We start from the raw sequence: 15,751 nt of genomic DNA on the forward strand, positions 1-15,751 counted from the left end.
CCCCCCCGCTGCCAGATCTGTCCTTATTCTTCCCACCCGCCTCAATTTTCAGTTGAATTTTCAAGCGCACAGCTCAAAATTTGCTCGTCTGCTCACTGTTACCTGTCTCTCAGAAAAATTGAACGTCCAGACTTCGTTGAGACCCCCGGACGCCGCGTAACACGAAGTCGCACCTCGATGACTCCCGACTCAGCCATGGAAATGACTCCGACATCCCTTGATAGCAATACTAAGTCTTCTCCACGGAAGCGCAAGCCGGTCGTGCCCACCGTCAAAGATGAATCCGTGGAAGAAGAGGTCCCTCCCAAGACCAATGGGCATACCAACGGACACGCCAACGGGAATACCAATGGTAAGCCCAAGGTCATTGATGGCTGGATTGAAGGCATGGATCCAAAAATCGACTATAGCGGGGAATTTGAATTTGGAGGATCACTCGGCGCACTCTCGCTCATGATCGGATTCCCATTGCTGATGTACTACATGTGGATTGGCGCAACATATTACGATGGAAAACTTCCTCTCCCCTCGAAGGACCAGAGCCTGCCAGAATTTGTCGCACACCTCGGACGCCTAGTATACGAAGGAGCATTCCCGTCTCTCAAAGCATGGGCGATGTACTGGATATTTTTCATCTTCGAGGGCATCTGCTACATTACTCTCCCCGGTCTCACCTTGACGGGACGACCTCTGCCTCATGAGGGAGGCAAGCAGCTACCATACTATTGCTCTGCCGTGCCATCATTCTACACAACCCTAGCCGTTGCGGCAGGTCTGCATTTTAGCGGTCTCTTCAAACTGTACACTATTATTGACGAGTTCGGCCCTTTGCTGAGCGTGGCAATTCTTTCGGGATTCCTGGTCTCGTTTATTGCATACTTTTCTGCTCTCATACGTGGTGCCCAACACCGTATGACTGGTTACCCCATCTATGACTTTTTCATGGGAGCTGAGCTCAACCCTCGAATGTTCGGTATCCTTGACTTCAAAATGTTTTTCGAAGTTCGACTTCCTTGGTACATTCTTTTGCTGGTCACCCTCGGTGCTGCTGCCCGCCAACACGAGCTGTACGGCTATGTATCCGGCGAAGTGTGCTTCCTTCTGATGGCACACTTTTTGTATGCCAATGCTTGTTCTAAGGGAGAGGAGTGCATCATTTCGACTTGGTTAGTTTCTATATTCATCTCATCGTGGAAGGGCATAGTCTAACTGGGTTATAGGGACATGTATTATGAAAAATGGGGTTTCATGCTCATCTTCTGGAATCTTGCCGGTGTTCCCCTTAGTTACTGCCACTGCACAATCTACCTTGCCAACCATCATCCCGACACTTACCGTTGGAACCCTTTCGCCCTAGCAGCTTTATTCGTTGGCTATCTTTTTGTATACTGGGTCTGGGACACTGCTAACAGCCAAAAGAACCGCTTTCGTCAAATGGAACGTGGTACCACCGTTTTTCGGAATGCATTCCCACAATTGCCATGGCAAACTGTGCGCAACCCACAGGTTATCAAGACCCCCAGCGGAGGCACCATTCTCGTCTCAGGCTGGTATGGGCTGGCGCGCAAAGTCCACTATACCTGTGATTTGTACTTTGCTCTCAACTGGGGTCTCATCACCGGCTTTAGCAGCCCATTCCCTTGGTTCTACCCGCTATTCTTTGCTGCCATGATCACTCACCGTGCCACGCGCGATATTCAGCGCTGCCGCCACAAATATGGAGAAGCATGGTTGGAATATGAGCGACGTGTTCCATATCTATTCATTCCTGTGAGTTTAATCCTGTCTGGAGCTTTCAAGTTTCAAATAGTACAAGACCTCGCAGCTGACCTTTTCTTCAGTACGTCTTCTAAACATACGATGCAAGACCTCACGCGACCCTTCTTTTATTCTCTCCCCATTTCCTTCTTCTCCGAGTCAATTAATCAACTAAAGATCAAAAAGCTCCCTGATTTTTTTTTCACTTCCTTCATGTATATGTTCTAGAACTTTCACAGCATCTTAGATTTTTTTCCCCCAACCTATTCTTCGTCATATCTCTTTCTTTCATTTTTCCAACCAAAACTAATCATCTATTATCTCATTTATCTCTTATGCATTTTACATCTCGGCAGAAGTCCTTGTATTACTTTTTTCTTTTTTCAAACTTTCCCACTCTTACTCCACTAATTTTGGGTCATGGTTTTGATAACAGAACCAAAATCTAAATATTGCATATGCATTGAAAATTTCCTACCGAAGTCTACGTCTAGATTTCCCTATGACTATTTCGTTTTTTTTTTTTTTTTTTCATTTGAATGTATTATTAGTTTATTATCTTATACTTCTGGCAATAGGGATTGGGAAATATACCTCGATAAGTTTAATACTTAGATATTTGATATGGAGTCTTTTTTAACGATCTTCAGAAAACACGAAGAGAGTTTAATTCATCATCAAGAGCTTAATGAGTGAATGTCATTTAATTCGACAACAGAAAAAGGCAGAAAAGGCAGAAAAGGAAAGGGGGAAGTCGAAACAGAAGGTAGAAACACGTTAAAATGGAGTGAACGACAACACATTTCAAAATTGAACGGTCAACAATAATGTCAGCGCAGTAACAGAGACTTGTGTATTCATTCTCCGTTGTCTGGAACTTCCTCCGGTGTACATCCCAGATAGAGATGATGGTGAGGACGACGACGAGGTGGAGGAGTCTGAAGATGAGGAATTATTACTGCCAGAACCGGCTGGACCTGCGCCAGGTCCAGGTCCATCACTACTAGCACCGGAACCGACACCGGCTTGAGATGATGAAGTTGATGCTGAAGTCGCCATCGCTTGATTTGAGCAAGTAGACGTCGCAACAGAGCCATTGCCGCATGTCACAACTGGACCTTCGCCTTCGGGTTCAGGGTGTGAGGTTTCTGTAGCTGATGCTTCGCCTGAAGAAGATGAATTGCCGGGTTGTGTACTGGTGTTGCCATGACCGGCAGATGTTACACTGCTAGATAGTGTTGTGGAAGTTGGCAATGGGGCTTCGGAGAAGGAAGAGGAAGAGCCACCAGACGTTAATGTTGAGGCTGTCGAGAGTGATTGTGAAATTCCCGACGGTGCAGACTCTTTGCTTGTAGTTGACCGGCTCTTATCAGACGCGGAAACTGTGGCACTGTGTGTAACAGAAGCTGTTATGGGATCAACACCAACAGGTTCACTGGAAGATGGAGATGGCTTATCAGGCGGTGACGTGTCGCTGGTGGAAACATTTTGAGAATCATCCGTTGTATCCGAAGATGTTGATGATGAGGAAGAAGAGGAGGAGGAGGAAGAAGAAGAAGAAGACTCTTCAGACTGAGATGAAGATCCAGAGCCACTGCTACTGCTACCGCTACTGCTACCCACAGTGTCACAATATGATAAGAATTGCTGAAACTGAGGGATACTAGAAGTGATAGATCCACTGCCGCTGTTTGAATGCAAATCAATACATGAGTTACAGTAGCCCAGAAATTTCTCAAATGCCGAGTCTGCTGCGCATAGAGCCTGAGTTTTGCCTTCTGATTCGGCTTCGAGCATGCAATCATTGCATTCGTCATAACATACACCAGGTATTGGCTGTGCGCCCCCTCCCGATGACAAGGCTCGTGGTTGGTTTTTGAATTTGCTGCTGAAAAATGAAGCAAAGGAACGTCTTGCTTTACTCATCGTATCACTTAGCTGAATGCCCGAGGGGAAATCAAAGATACCATAGGTCAGGTTAAACGCCGTCGGATCCAAATTGAAGTAACCCGGAGAAACATCGAAGTGTCCAATCTCGTCCGATGACACTTCGGGTCCCCATGATTGAGGTGGCAAGAGCTTGGGGTTTGGGATACATTCATCCGGACTGCAGTAATATGAGTCTGCTGGTGGACCAACCTCAAAATTACAATCGACTTGTGGCGGATGGCAAAGCGTGCCCGGAGGACAGCCCCATGTGTAATTTCGGGGTAATGCAGCAGCGGGTGTATATGTCGGGTTCACAACTCTGCTTGTGCATAATGTCAGGCTTGATGAGGCTGTCGTAGTAGCAGCTGAGATTGATGTATGGTCTTCAGGAGTGCTGATAGCAGAATCTCCTTGTGTATTACCTCCGGTTGCTGGAATAGCCGGAATGGCTGTCACTTTGGCTACCGTGACCGTCTCGCTGTAAAAATCTGTCCCGAGAGATCCTATGGAAGTCCGTGACACTGAGGGTATGACATCTGTGGTGGTCGAAAAAATGGTAATTGCTGTCTGCTCGGCCATGGTAGCTGAAGCTTCTGTCGTTTCGGCTGTTACTGCATCGACTTCTGTAATAGGAGGCCTTGTGTTTGCGTTCATGGTGGGTGTTAGGGATACAATATCAGTTAGCGTTCTCGTGACATCTGTGGCCGTTGCACTGATAACTGTAGAGTCAGTGAGGGTCACTAACTCACTCACAGTCTGAGTCTCGTCAACCGTATAAGCAGGACCAGGTAAGGTAGTCTGCTCCGTCACGGCCAGTGTCACTGTCTGTTCGTTGGTAGAGGGTCTAATAACTGGAGGATTTGACGCGGAAATAGTCTCGGTGACAGTTGATGTGTGGTCTTGAACAATTGTTTTGGTAAATGGAGAGTTTGATGTCATGAAGACCGTTGAATCTGCCGTTTCGGTATGGATAATAGCATATGATGATCCTGCCTTCGTTACCGTTATGGTCCCCTCAAAACCAGGGGCTCCATTGGTGACTGTCACCGTCTTCGCTGGAAGACTGGAGGTAATTGTCTCAACAGGGCCGGCCGTAGTTAGAATCTTAGTGGACACGATAGTGGTAGCACCAATTGACGTTGCAATGGAGGTAGTCGTGATCGTTCTTGTGGTCACCGGCGGGGTTATCGTTTTTGTAACTGTTCTTGTGCCAATAATTGTCGTTTCCATAGTGGTGGTGGTATAAAATTTTGTGACAGTTTCGTAAAGAGTAATGAGTAAATCGAGGTTATCCCCAGTCACCAATGTTGTTGCCATCGTTTCTGTAGCAAGACCAACGCCTGATCCATCTATAATAGTCTTGGCTGAGGCTGTAGCATATGCTACTGTTGTACCGGGGATAGTAATAGGATTAAGTGGAAAATGTGTTGACCTTATAGATATGCTGCTGTAGCTTTCATCCGAACACGAAGATGAGCTAAGTCGCGAAGCTGAGGGCACGACGAAGATGCCAGGCCGTACGGTAGGTGTAGTTTGTTGAAGCAAGGGAAGTCCCGATGATGAAATTGCTCTAATCGAGGATGAAGCCGTTGTTAATCTGCCTGGCTTAGTACCGTTGTATGGTAATGGTGATGGTGTATAAACAACTTTTTGAGGCGTAGAGAGATGCGGTGATGAAATGGCTTTCAATGAGGACGATGTTGCCGAGAGTAGGTTTGATTCAGGAGTGCTAGGTGTTTTGGCACACGCACAGTCTGGGGTGACGGTTATGACAGTGGTTGATAAACTCGTAATGGTTCTTGGAAATAGTCCAGTTGAAACCACGGCCTGAACTGACGTCTGCAAGGGTTGTTTTAGTGCGCGTTTATATAGCTGTTTCTCTTAGGCAGACTTACCGGCGAGAAAGATAATTGAATAGAAGGATTGTCTGAATAGCGAGCAGATGTCACATTGTGAGTATCTATTGTCCAAGCTGTAAGACTTGACTCGCTGGTTGCGTCTTGCTTTGCCGACGTCTGAAGTAGAAACTGAGCAACGATGGTGAAAAGAACGAGACGAAACGACCACATAGCGAATGTAAAAGGTAGGTAAGCCGTTGGGAGTGAATTAAGGGACAAATGTTGCAGTCAGGAGCATAGCTTGGATATAGGTCTGTCTGTCTGGGTAGGTCAGGGGATTTGGGGTTCTCCTAATTCAATCAACCAGGCAAGCCATGCGGTCTAGCGTACGCAGGTGCTGACATGGCGAAGACAAAGACCGAACTGAGTAGTGCTATGCTCTATCCTCAATATGTGGCAGTGCGCGTTGCTCTCGACGGTCCGCCTGACAGTAGCCGGCGCTTTGCGACAGCTTCCATGTGGCAAGCATCGTCGAGGAATGCTGCAGGCAAGAGTCAAAGCGCTTATTTCGTGGATGCAGCTCAGTTCTCTGCATTTAGAAAGTGATCGCTGTCTCTTTCAACCCCCTGGCGCGTTTCAGATATCGAATATCTTTTTTCAACAGCCTCTAGCGTTCTCGTCGTATATACTCCGATATGGTCACTGTTCTGAACCGTATCCATAACCAAAACATGCGAAGTGCGATGTTGGATTATGCTAGAAGTACCGAGGTGCGTTGGCCATTGGAAGAAGTCTGCAGTTTGGCTGAGGAGGTTTCGTGGAGGAAAGAGCAAGCCGGGAGGGAGGAGAACCGCCGGGGTGGTTCGCTGCGGAACATCTCAAGTTGCTCCCCAGAACAAAGACGTCTCTCGTCTCTGCGAAGCTTGGTTATTGCAAGAATACACGCCGAGCTGCTGCTTGTTTTATCTTGACTCAAAAGATGGCTGGAACGTCGTCTGTCGATCCTCCGTTCTTTGTTTTCAGGTAGGCTGCCTTGCTCAACACGGTGATTTTTTGTCACAGGACTCATAATCTAGATTCTCGCTACGCATAGAACGGCGTGGCCCTAGATTCGGTTACTATTATTGCAGTTCGGACTAAAGACTCGTCTTCATCGGCTTGCGTGGCGCTCGTTTTTGGTCGAAACAGTGAGAATCAAGCAACTCGGTCGTGCTTTGAACCGGAGCAGGGGCAAGACCAGATTGTGTTTGCCTTCAGACAATTGGATCAAAATTGGATGCTAGGATTGTTACTCCCACTATCAATTCCCTTCCACGATACAATCATGATTCAGAATCAACAGCATAACCAGTTTGGCCACGAATAAAGGGCATCTTAACCAGAGATGTCTATGTATCGCCTTTGCAGCTTGTTTGCTTTGTACAACAACATCTTACTTCTAGCTGGAATTGGCTCTGTTGTTGCTATTACGTGGGCAAACGAAGTGAACGTATCGATATGCAACTGGTCGCAACTTCGAGGTGAGTCTTTCAAGGGCACGGCAACAATACCTAAGCGACCTATTGACGATGAGTAAAGCGAATATCGTCAGAGATACAATTTATCTTGATGGAGGAAATCTATGGTGGCAATTGTGAGCTCTCTCGTGTTCAATGAAATGCTGTAAGCAAGCTAATTTTGTCAGTGGACTATCTGATGGAAATTACGGGACCCCGTTTGACGACAGTATGTCAACTCTTCCAAGTAAATGGTACTGTTAGCTGATCCCAACGTTAGCCGAAAGCGGTGGTTATATGTATAATATCAGCTTGGCTCAATCGTTCGACCAACAAACCAACATGACCGGTTTAATCCATTCTATGGCAAAGAACGGTGGTAGTTCAGCAGCGAATGTGAACCCTAACTATGTTGATGGTGCAATGCTGGCAAATAATTACGAATTCATTCTCTACGGGTAAGTGTCCATCCAGCCTGAGCAGTTGCAGGCTCTTCTCATAAATAACATGGAAATAGAGGATTGGACCTCTTGACAGATAGCACCAACCCTCCACCATCTGAAGTAGTCTTAGGATATGAGGCATATCAAGACTCAACGAACCCCTCACAATTAAAACCGGGCTTCATGCAGAAGAGCACTAACAATGGAGTAACCCGTTATGTTACAAATGGTGCAGGAGTATCCGCTCCCAGTGAGAATCTTGGTTTCTACTTCAGCGGCATGCAGGGGGCAAATGGTGGCATAATCGAAGGTGGTGATGGATCTGCCAATACGACAGCCACCAGTTTGATCACTGTGAACATGACTACCGTGGCAACTGAGAATTGGCAAAATACCAGCCTGCCTTCTTATGTTCTCGGCAGAGCAAATGCTGAAGTGGTATGGCTTCCGGTTTCCGAATCTGGTGTCTTAGTTGTGATCGGGGGGGTCATCAATCCTGAAATACTCACACCTGACCGAAACTTGACAGTTAGTGAAGCACAAGCTAGCGTAAGTCTCTCTCAATAGTTCTCGTAATAGTACATTCTAAGTCGAAGATACAGAGTGAAACAAGCCCTACATTTATGCAGGAGCTTTCAATTTACGACATTGCTTCGCAAACTTGGTAGGTATCATTCTTGTTCTACCAAAGTTCTGTACTCATAAGCAAAAACAGGTACCTGCAGAATACCACCGGTAACATTCCGCCTCCACTGACCTTGTTTTGCTCAGCTGTAGCACCCGCTTCAGATAGCAGCTCCTTCAATATCTACATCTATGGAGGTTATGATGGCGTAGACGCCGGATCTACTCCGTCTGACGATGTCTATATCCTTTCCGTGCCGTCATTCATATGGATTAAGGCGTATTCAGGCCAAGGCGCACACGGTCGCAGTGGCCATAAATGCTTGAAGGTTTATCCGGACAAAATGTTCGTTCTGGGTGGCGTCTTCCAAGATGATCCCGCTATCTGTCTAGACGGGGGCTTCATTCAAGTCTTTAACCTCAACACGCTCCAGTTTCAGGACACCTACAACCCGGCGAACTGGAGCAATTACACAGTGCCATCTATTGTCACGGGTCAAATTGGTGGAGAGTAAGTGAGCCCAGTACATTTACATATGCGTCGCTGACAAGTCAATAGTATGAACGGCGGTGCCACGAAGACATCCCCTTCGTCTTGGAATAATGGTAGCTTAGGCGACATTTTTGCGAAACCCTATACTAAACCAATTACTACGTATTATCCGTACGAATCAGCCACACAGACGTCGGTGGTGCCAACAACATCGGCAACGGCAACGGCAACAGGTACAGGCTCTCAAACGTCCGGTACAATGAGGCCAAGGGTAAAAATAGCTCTTTCACTGTCTGTTTGTCTTGGAGGTGCTTTTAGTGCCCTGGTGGGTTGGCTGTTTGCACGAAAGCTTGCCCGCCACAAATTATTAAAAGCGGTTCGTAAACCAAACATCAACCAGAACGACGATAGAACAGACGCATCCCGGCCAAGCAGCAATGTCGAGAGTCTCTATAAAGCATACTCAACATCCACAGGATCTCGAACTAATGAAGGATTTAGCAGACCACAGAGCCAGGGGGCGGAACATCTGATTACCCCAGTTAATGATGGGACCATTCATACTCAAGCTGACGGCTATCCCATATTCGAACTAGATTGTAAGTGTTGGACAAAACTTTAGATGGTTAAGTCACTTACTAACAACTTTTCACCAGCACGGGTGGATAAACGCGTTGAGCTATCCTCCGAAGAATGCGTGGTACGGAAAAATATGGCCACGATGGGTCGAAATCTTCGTGATCTCAGGATTTATCCGCATGTTATCCCAGAGACAAGCTCTGAGTCAATCCAAAATACGCCAACTGAATACCAGGGGAAGCTACCCTGTGACAACGTACCGGCTAAATCGTCTCGACTCGCTTCCGTTTATTTTCCTCGCGACAGGAGGGAAAGTAGCAGCAGTGGTAGTCCCCTCCCAGAAGACTCGAGAAGTTGGAATGACAAGACAATGTCGAATATGGAATGGACAAGGTCTTTTCCTGTACTTAAAAGTCACTTCTCAGCTAACTCTGAAGGTTCAGACAACAGAGAGTGAATTCATCTCTCTTTTCAACTCATGTACAGTTAGTTCTCGGGCTAGGCTTGAGAGCTCATGCACAATTTATATTCGTCGCCTAATGTATCAAATCCACATTAATTCTCAACAAATTGTTTCGACTAGATACTTCCATAAATGACTTAGGCACGGTCAAGCTTTACAGAACTCCGGTACCTCACTGTGGTTGGTGGGGCTCTCTGCGGGACAAGTTCGAGCTTTATTTCGACGACATATTTTACTCTGATTCATCTGTTGATCGCGCTCTTCTATTTCTCTGTTTCTGAGTGATTTGAGTGATTTGCCTGAAAATTTCCCCCTTGTTCTCGACCGACTAGGGGCAAACAAGATGCTCATCAAAGAAACCCACGTTGACGTGCCGACAAAGGCGGGCGGCCAGGATGGTACAATGCGTAAGTCATTCCTCAGACATTGCTTTGGCACTTTTGTGGAATCCTGAGGCCATATTCAAATGACTATTGCATATTTTTTTTTTCTCCTAATTCTTTCGGACGTTCTTCTAGGCATATACATTTTCCATCCAACCATTCCCGGGTATCCGAATGCCAGATTTCCAGGCGTTGCAGTCTTTAGCGAGATTTATCAAGGTAGATTTGACTTCTTTTCTTTTGGATTTTATAATCCGTTGCTCAACGTGTATACATAGTCACCGGCCCCGTAGCCAGATTTGCAAGACAAATTGCTGGCCAGGGATATATTTGCGCTGCTCCATCGAGCTACCATGAATTCACGGGTCCCGAGCCTCTCAAATATGATGCCGAGGATACGGACAAGGGCAATTTATGGAAGATCTCAAAGGTGGGGTTTCTAAAAAGAGATAAGAAAAATAAAGAAAGAAAAAAACTGACAAGGTAGTACAGAAAGTAGCAGCATACGACGAAGATGCCTCCCTGTCTGTAGACTACCTCCTTTCTCTACCAACATGCAATGGTCGCATAGGGGCAACAGGAATGTGTCTCGGAGGCCATTTGGCATATCGATGTGCACTTGATCAGAGAGTGAAGGCTGCTGTGTGCTACTTCGCTACTGATATTCATAGTGCAACTCTGGGGGAGGGTAAGAATGATGATAGTCTGGCGCGTGCCGCGGATATTAAGGGGGAATTGATCATGGTAACTAGTCCTCCTCTTTCTTTTCCTATCAAACCTTTGCTATTGAATGAATCCAGCTAACTATGAATAGATATTTGGCAAGAATGACAACCATGTCCCACCAGAAGGACGTGACTTGATCCGAAAGACTCTTCACGAAAAGGGTGTTCTATTCAGCTTTTATGAGGTAGCATGGGCTCAGCGTAAGTCCATTCTTGTTATCACTCCAATCAATTTCAGACAATAAAATCGATTGACTCTTTGAAACTCGCAGATGCCTTTATCCGCGATGAGCTCAGCAAGGGTCGTTATGATCCAGCCATTTCGAAAAGCTGTTTTGAAATGCTTCTTGAATTGTTCAATCGGACTTTGAAGCTGGATTTGGGTGATCACGATGGCAAGAAAATTGAGATAGAGGATGTGTGCTAGACTTTCTTTTTCTATTCCTACCATTTCGCGACGAAAGTGAATAAATGGCTAGAGATGGTAGTTTCTGGCAGATTTAGACGCTACCAGTACCAGATCATCGCGACTTCCTGATACTCGGTAAGATTTAGCATTTTATAATTGATCAAATCGTGAAGTACACGTCACCCTTTTTGTATCCAGTGCTATTTCACAGTTGATGATGCATTGAGTCATATCAAAGAACCTGTGGTCGAAGAAGAAGCACCGCTGCTGGTGTGATCACTTAGCAGCGTTGGTTTTGCATGGCCGATATGAAGATCTCCAAAAAGCTCAGGAGGGAACCGTGTGATTATGGCCATCCATGGATGAGTGCCTATCCAGCCATGCTTAGTGATAATTCGTTGATCCTACGCAGCCTTTTCCAGCTGGTAAAACAAATTATACTAATTTCTGATCAAAGGTTTCGATTATTGTCTATTAATGAAAAAGTAGATAATATTGTACCCTTTTGTTGGTCTACCGTCAGGGTCCATCATCCCTCCTTGTGACGGGATGCGATCCCTTCTGCTAGATAAGTACACCGCAGGATCGTTGCCTCGCAGGGAGCCTGAGGACGCTCCCGATTATTCCCAACTTTACAATTCTTGCTTGTTTCCTAGGAGGAAAGCCAAAAAAAGAAAAGTGTTGACGAAAGCGTGATTCGAACACGCGCCTAATATAGACTGCGGACCGGACAACTACCGAGGTAGATTTCCTCTGCAATGAAAGTTAGTGACTATAAATACGCAATTTAGAACTGATTGTACTGACAAACACAGCGCCTTAGACCACTCGGCCATTTCGCCTTCTGAGACACTGTCGGCCAATAATCTGAGGAGGCAGGGTCGTCGTGCCAGTTTCTATTTATCTGTGTATTTTAGTTCAATTGGCGATGTAATTGTTTTCTCCTAGGATACACCATCTGACAATTTCAAATCAAAAGTCAAAATACCATGAAAATGGTTCTTGAGAATTTGATCTGAGGTTCCGGCCGATTCATCAAGGATGTGAAACGCATACTATCCTTTCTCCGATCCGCGTAACACTCGGCAAAAGTTAGAATGGAGAGACAAGAGTTTTAGATGCCATCATTTGGGTGTAGTATGCTCATCAAATCGGATAATTTCAGAGGGAAGAAATTGCGACTGCGCCACGTGCAGCAACAAGCTCTGCGTGATGTAATTCGATATCAGCTCAGGTATTGCCAGTAGAATAAATGTCTACGCTCTGTGACATACTGAGCCATTAAAACCCGAAATTATCTCATCGTTTGAATGTTTCAAGACCTTGGTATTCTTCGGAACCTTCCGATTCTTTGCTGAGATCTTCAATTTTGACTCATTCGGTATATCCACAGACCCTTAATAAACTCGATGACGATTGAGGATATGTATTTTTATCCGATATATGCCATACATACTAGCTTTTACTAGTAGTTGGACGTAGGGATCATAACTACCAGATAATGTCTAATGAAAGAATTGATTGATAATCCCGCTACCCTCCCAAAGATCCAGCGCCTCAGAAGCTGTCAATCGGTCACCGACTACCGGGGCTTGCTTTACCCTTTGATATACCGACGTAGTAACTAGGCAACCACCAGTATTTAATCGTATACATATATAGGCTCTAGTGCGGCTTTCACATGCATGTGCTGTAAGGAGCTTTGTTCAAAGCTTGGTGATATACATAGAAAGGATGCTTGGAGGCAGAGACACTAGACCACCTCCAACTCCAACTATCTCATTAAAGGAGGGAGCTGCTCTGCACAATAGTTTATAGGCATCTACCTAGGTAAGCAGGGAGTTAGGACAAATACATAGTGTAAAAACATCATATATCGCCCACTGTGTGATGTATCCGGACAAGAAATTGCAAGATTCCCTCGGTCAGGCTTCATCCTATTGGCTATCAAAGAGATAAATATGCGTAACCTAACTAATAAGCTGTAGTTATAACTTATTGGCTTATATCAAATGCAAAGACTGTTGATGCTGCAATCAAAATCCAAAATGAAGACCAAAACAGGAAATGTGCTGGAACCCACTTGGTTTAGTTAGTCCCATCGGTAGTGTGGCTTAGCGCAACAGGCTATCCCCAATAAAGGGATGGCTGTCCGTGCTTATCCCAGGCACAGCCAATCATATGCGCCAGAATTGGGAAATGGCGGGTTGATCCTCACCGTTACCTTGGTAAAATGGTAAGATGTCTTACGCCAGAGCTGCACGCCATTCGTCAATGTGGGTGATTGCGTACCGCTAGCGCGTAAGCAATACCGCTAGTAGCCCGGCTTAGCCTCAGATAGGAAGGAACATCGTCGAATTACCGATCAAATACATACAGAAATACTAGGGCGGTGGGAAGAGGGCCCCGTCAGGCAGGGAAACTGCAAGCCTCTCTCTAATTTAGGTGCATCTCATTCTCAGCTTTCATCGTCAACATCCTTCCTCTCTTGTGACAGTCGCCTCGTCATATTCGCCGCCCTTCCCCCATCGCCGTTCGTTCGTTCTATCGACGTCGCTCTTGCCGATATCCTCCTTTCCTTGTTCGCAGCTGCGCTGTCTCTCCGCCAGATCGGACCGCGTGGTCGGTCACAAGTGCCCGTCGGAGCGCGAGTTACAGCCCGCGACGCCAGACAATTTGACTTTCTCATTGGGATTTAATTTCGGCGGTCGTCAGCGCTTTTCTTGCCCGTGTATTGATTCGCTTTATATCGTCTGTCAATATGGGTTCAACGCAATTCGGGAATTTTCATGTGAGTTGCCAATGTTGATGGACGGATGTCTCAGCTCAATAACCGTCTCAGAGCGCACGAGGGAGGCTGAAGTCGCTAACCAACCGTTGACGAATAGAACTTTTGTCGCGACACGACATTGCCAATCTGCAATGTAAGTACCTTTTGCTCTTGATTTGGACAAATGTCATGCAACGTTGGATTTCTAACCTGCATACCGTATCTAGCTCTTCGTTTCAAATAACCAACCGCCCAATCAGGCCTACGGAGGCTGTGCGCTCACCGGAATTCACCTTGGCAATGGGAGGTACCTGGGGAATCTGGGTAAGGACATCTGTTAATGGGAAAAAGGAAGCATGACTGAGAAAATTCAGGATCGATCCTTATCGCCGGTCTCGCTATAATAACTTGCATCTTCTTGCTCCTCGTATCAGAGAGGAAACGTGCGGCCGTGGGAAGGAGGTGAGTTTTGGTCGTGTTCTGCAATTTTTTAAAATGCTTGCTTATTGACGACTCGTAGGGAAATTCAACTCTTTTTGATCGGCTATATCATCATCTCAATCTGTGAAATTTTCACTGTTGGCGCATTCCCGCTTGAGGACAAAATTCGCAAGGTTGGTCAGCCTTTGAACAAGGTCATTCTTTTTTGGAATTGGCGTCTCATACGGGATTTAGGGATTCACCGGCGTGCACATTGCCGCTATAACAGCTACTGCGTGGATTTTGTTTCTGAATGCACTGGTCGGATTCCAGCTTCTAGATGACGGCACTCCTCTTTCTTTGGGTCTTTTCATTGGATCGGCCACCGTTCTCTTTATCGGAACGGGATACATTGCTCTGGATACAGGCTATAGTTGGACCGGCCACTTTGATTCCAGTCTGTCGGGGCAAAATCGCAACATAGGTCTATATGTACTGTACCTGTTGTTCCCACTTGTCTGCCTTTTCTTCTTCTATGTGTTGGAAGCGATACTCGTTCTACGAATTCTTGGCGAGAGAAGACCTCTAAGTATGTGATCATATAACATTAACCAGCTTCCTCAACCAAGTGACTAACAATGATATAGTCTATCTCACTGCTGCAGCTCTTCTTTTCGCCATCGGTCAAATCTTCGACTTTGTCATCAGCGTTCACATTTGCAATCCCGTTGACGGAAAGATTAATGGCGCTTTATTCGAGACCTTCTTCTCGTATTTGGCTGTCGTCTTCGTATGGCTGTTTTGGAGCAGTATCACAGAAGATGACTGGCCAGTGGCAAGTACCGGCTACAATTAAATGCTGGTTATTGCAAGAGAAAGAAGGACAAACTAAAATAGGGTCGTCCAAATCCATTGCAAACGACGACCGTAATTGGAAAAGAAAGAAAGAGAAAAAAAAAAAAAAAAAAGGAAAAAAGGAACAGAAAACAACAAAACGAAAAACAGAATGGTGAAACCTTTTCCAGCGTGGTATTCTGATGGCCGTTCCAATCAACAACCATTACCCTAAATATCTCGATAGAGCCGATTTCATCGTGGATATAATTCGATCATGTGATTTTTCCCCATCTACAGCGATATGATTCCCTGCTATTTTATGTCTCTTATCTTTATCTATTTCATGATACCTCAGTACATATTTGATTTTGGTCATTTGATCTTATCAGTCTCATGATACAGACGTTGTGTGTCGCAGGGGTGTTTCTTACATGACTTTTGGGCCTTTTTTTTTTCCCTGAGAGAGCCAACAGAATCTTACTTGCCCCTGTTACGATATCCTATGGATCTATTTCCCCCCTCTTTTTCGTCTGTATAATCAATCTGTCATGCGTATGATATATATTTTCTATATACTTTTTTTT

General features: G+C 45.6%; 5 protein-coding genes across 5 annotated transcripts in view; 4 read left to right on the forward strand and 1 right to left on the reverse strand.

Annotated features, from left to right (window-relative positions):
* Positions 1-1,853, forward strand: part of UA08_05887 (Delta(24(24(1)))-sterol reductase) — a gene marked incomplete at both ends in the record, with an annotated part of 1,954 nt that extends 101 nt beyond the window's left edge. The window contains 3 exons of the mRNA XM_020268207.1: positions 114-1,166; positions 1,221-1,770; positions 1,842-1,853. Of these exons, the coding sequence (XP_020119356.1) occupies positions 114-1,166; positions 1,221-1,770; positions 1,842-1,853 (1,615 nt within the window). The remainder of the gene's footprint in view (positions 1-113; positions 1,167-1,220; positions 1,771-1,841) is intronic.
* A 709-nt stretch (positions 1,854-2,562) lies between these two features.
* Positions 2,563-5,756, reverse strand: UA08_05888 (hypothetical protein; the record flags this gene model as incomplete). Its single annotated transcript, XM_020268208.1, has 2 exons — positions 2,563-5,526; positions 5,583-5,756. 2 exons carry the CDS (start codon positions 5,754-5,756, stop codon positions 2,563-2,565), a joined length of 3,138 nt encoding a protein of 1,045 aa, XP_020119355.1.
* Positions 5,757-7,363: 1,607 nt separating this feature from the next.
* Positions 7,364-9,617, forward strand: UA08_05889 (hypothetical protein; the record flags this gene model as incomplete). The annotated part of the gene is made up of 6 exons (XM_020268209.1): positions 7,364-7,479; positions 7,539-8,013; positions 8,067-8,128; positions 8,180-8,599; positions 8,648-9,180; positions 9,238-9,617. 6 exons carry the CDS (start codon positions 7,364-7,366, stop codon positions 9,615-9,617), a joined length of 1,986 nt encoding a protein of 661 aa, XP_020119359.1.
* Positions 9,618-9,966: 349 nt separating this feature from the next.
* On the forward strand, positions 9,967-11,158 carry UA08_05890 (putative carboxymethylenebutenolidase; the record flags this gene model as incomplete). The annotated part of the gene is made up of 6 exons (XM_020268210.1): positions 9,967-10,030; positions 10,142-10,225; positions 10,285-10,436; positions 10,499-10,750; positions 10,821-10,932; positions 11,004-11,158. 6 exons carry the CDS (start codon positions 9,967-9,969, stop codon positions 11,156-11,158), a joined length of 819 nt encoding a protein of 272 aa, XP_020119357.1.
* A 2,743-nt stretch (positions 11,159-13,901) lies between these two features.
* On the forward strand, positions 13,902-15,186 carry UA08_05891 (hypothetical protein; the record flags this gene model as incomplete). The annotated part of the gene is made up of 7 exons (XM_020268211.1): positions 13,902-13,931; positions 14,029-14,064; positions 14,138-14,234; positions 14,285-14,372; positions 14,431-14,524; positions 14,586-14,919; positions 14,978-15,186. 7 exons carry the CDS (start codon positions 13,902-13,904, stop codon positions 15,184-15,186), a joined length of 888 nt encoding a protein of 295 aa, XP_020119352.1.
* Between the last annotated feature and the right edge of the window lie 565 nt (positions 15,187-15,751).

Source organism: Talaromyces atroroseus, assembly GCF_001907595.1.
Source record: "Talaromyces atroroseus strain IBT 11181 chromosome Unknown scaffold_7, whole genome shotgun sequence".
Taxonomy (NCBI): domain Eukaryota; kingdom Fungi; phylum Ascomycota; class Eurotiomycetes; order Eurotiales; family Trichocomaceae; genus Talaromyces; species Talaromyces atroroseus.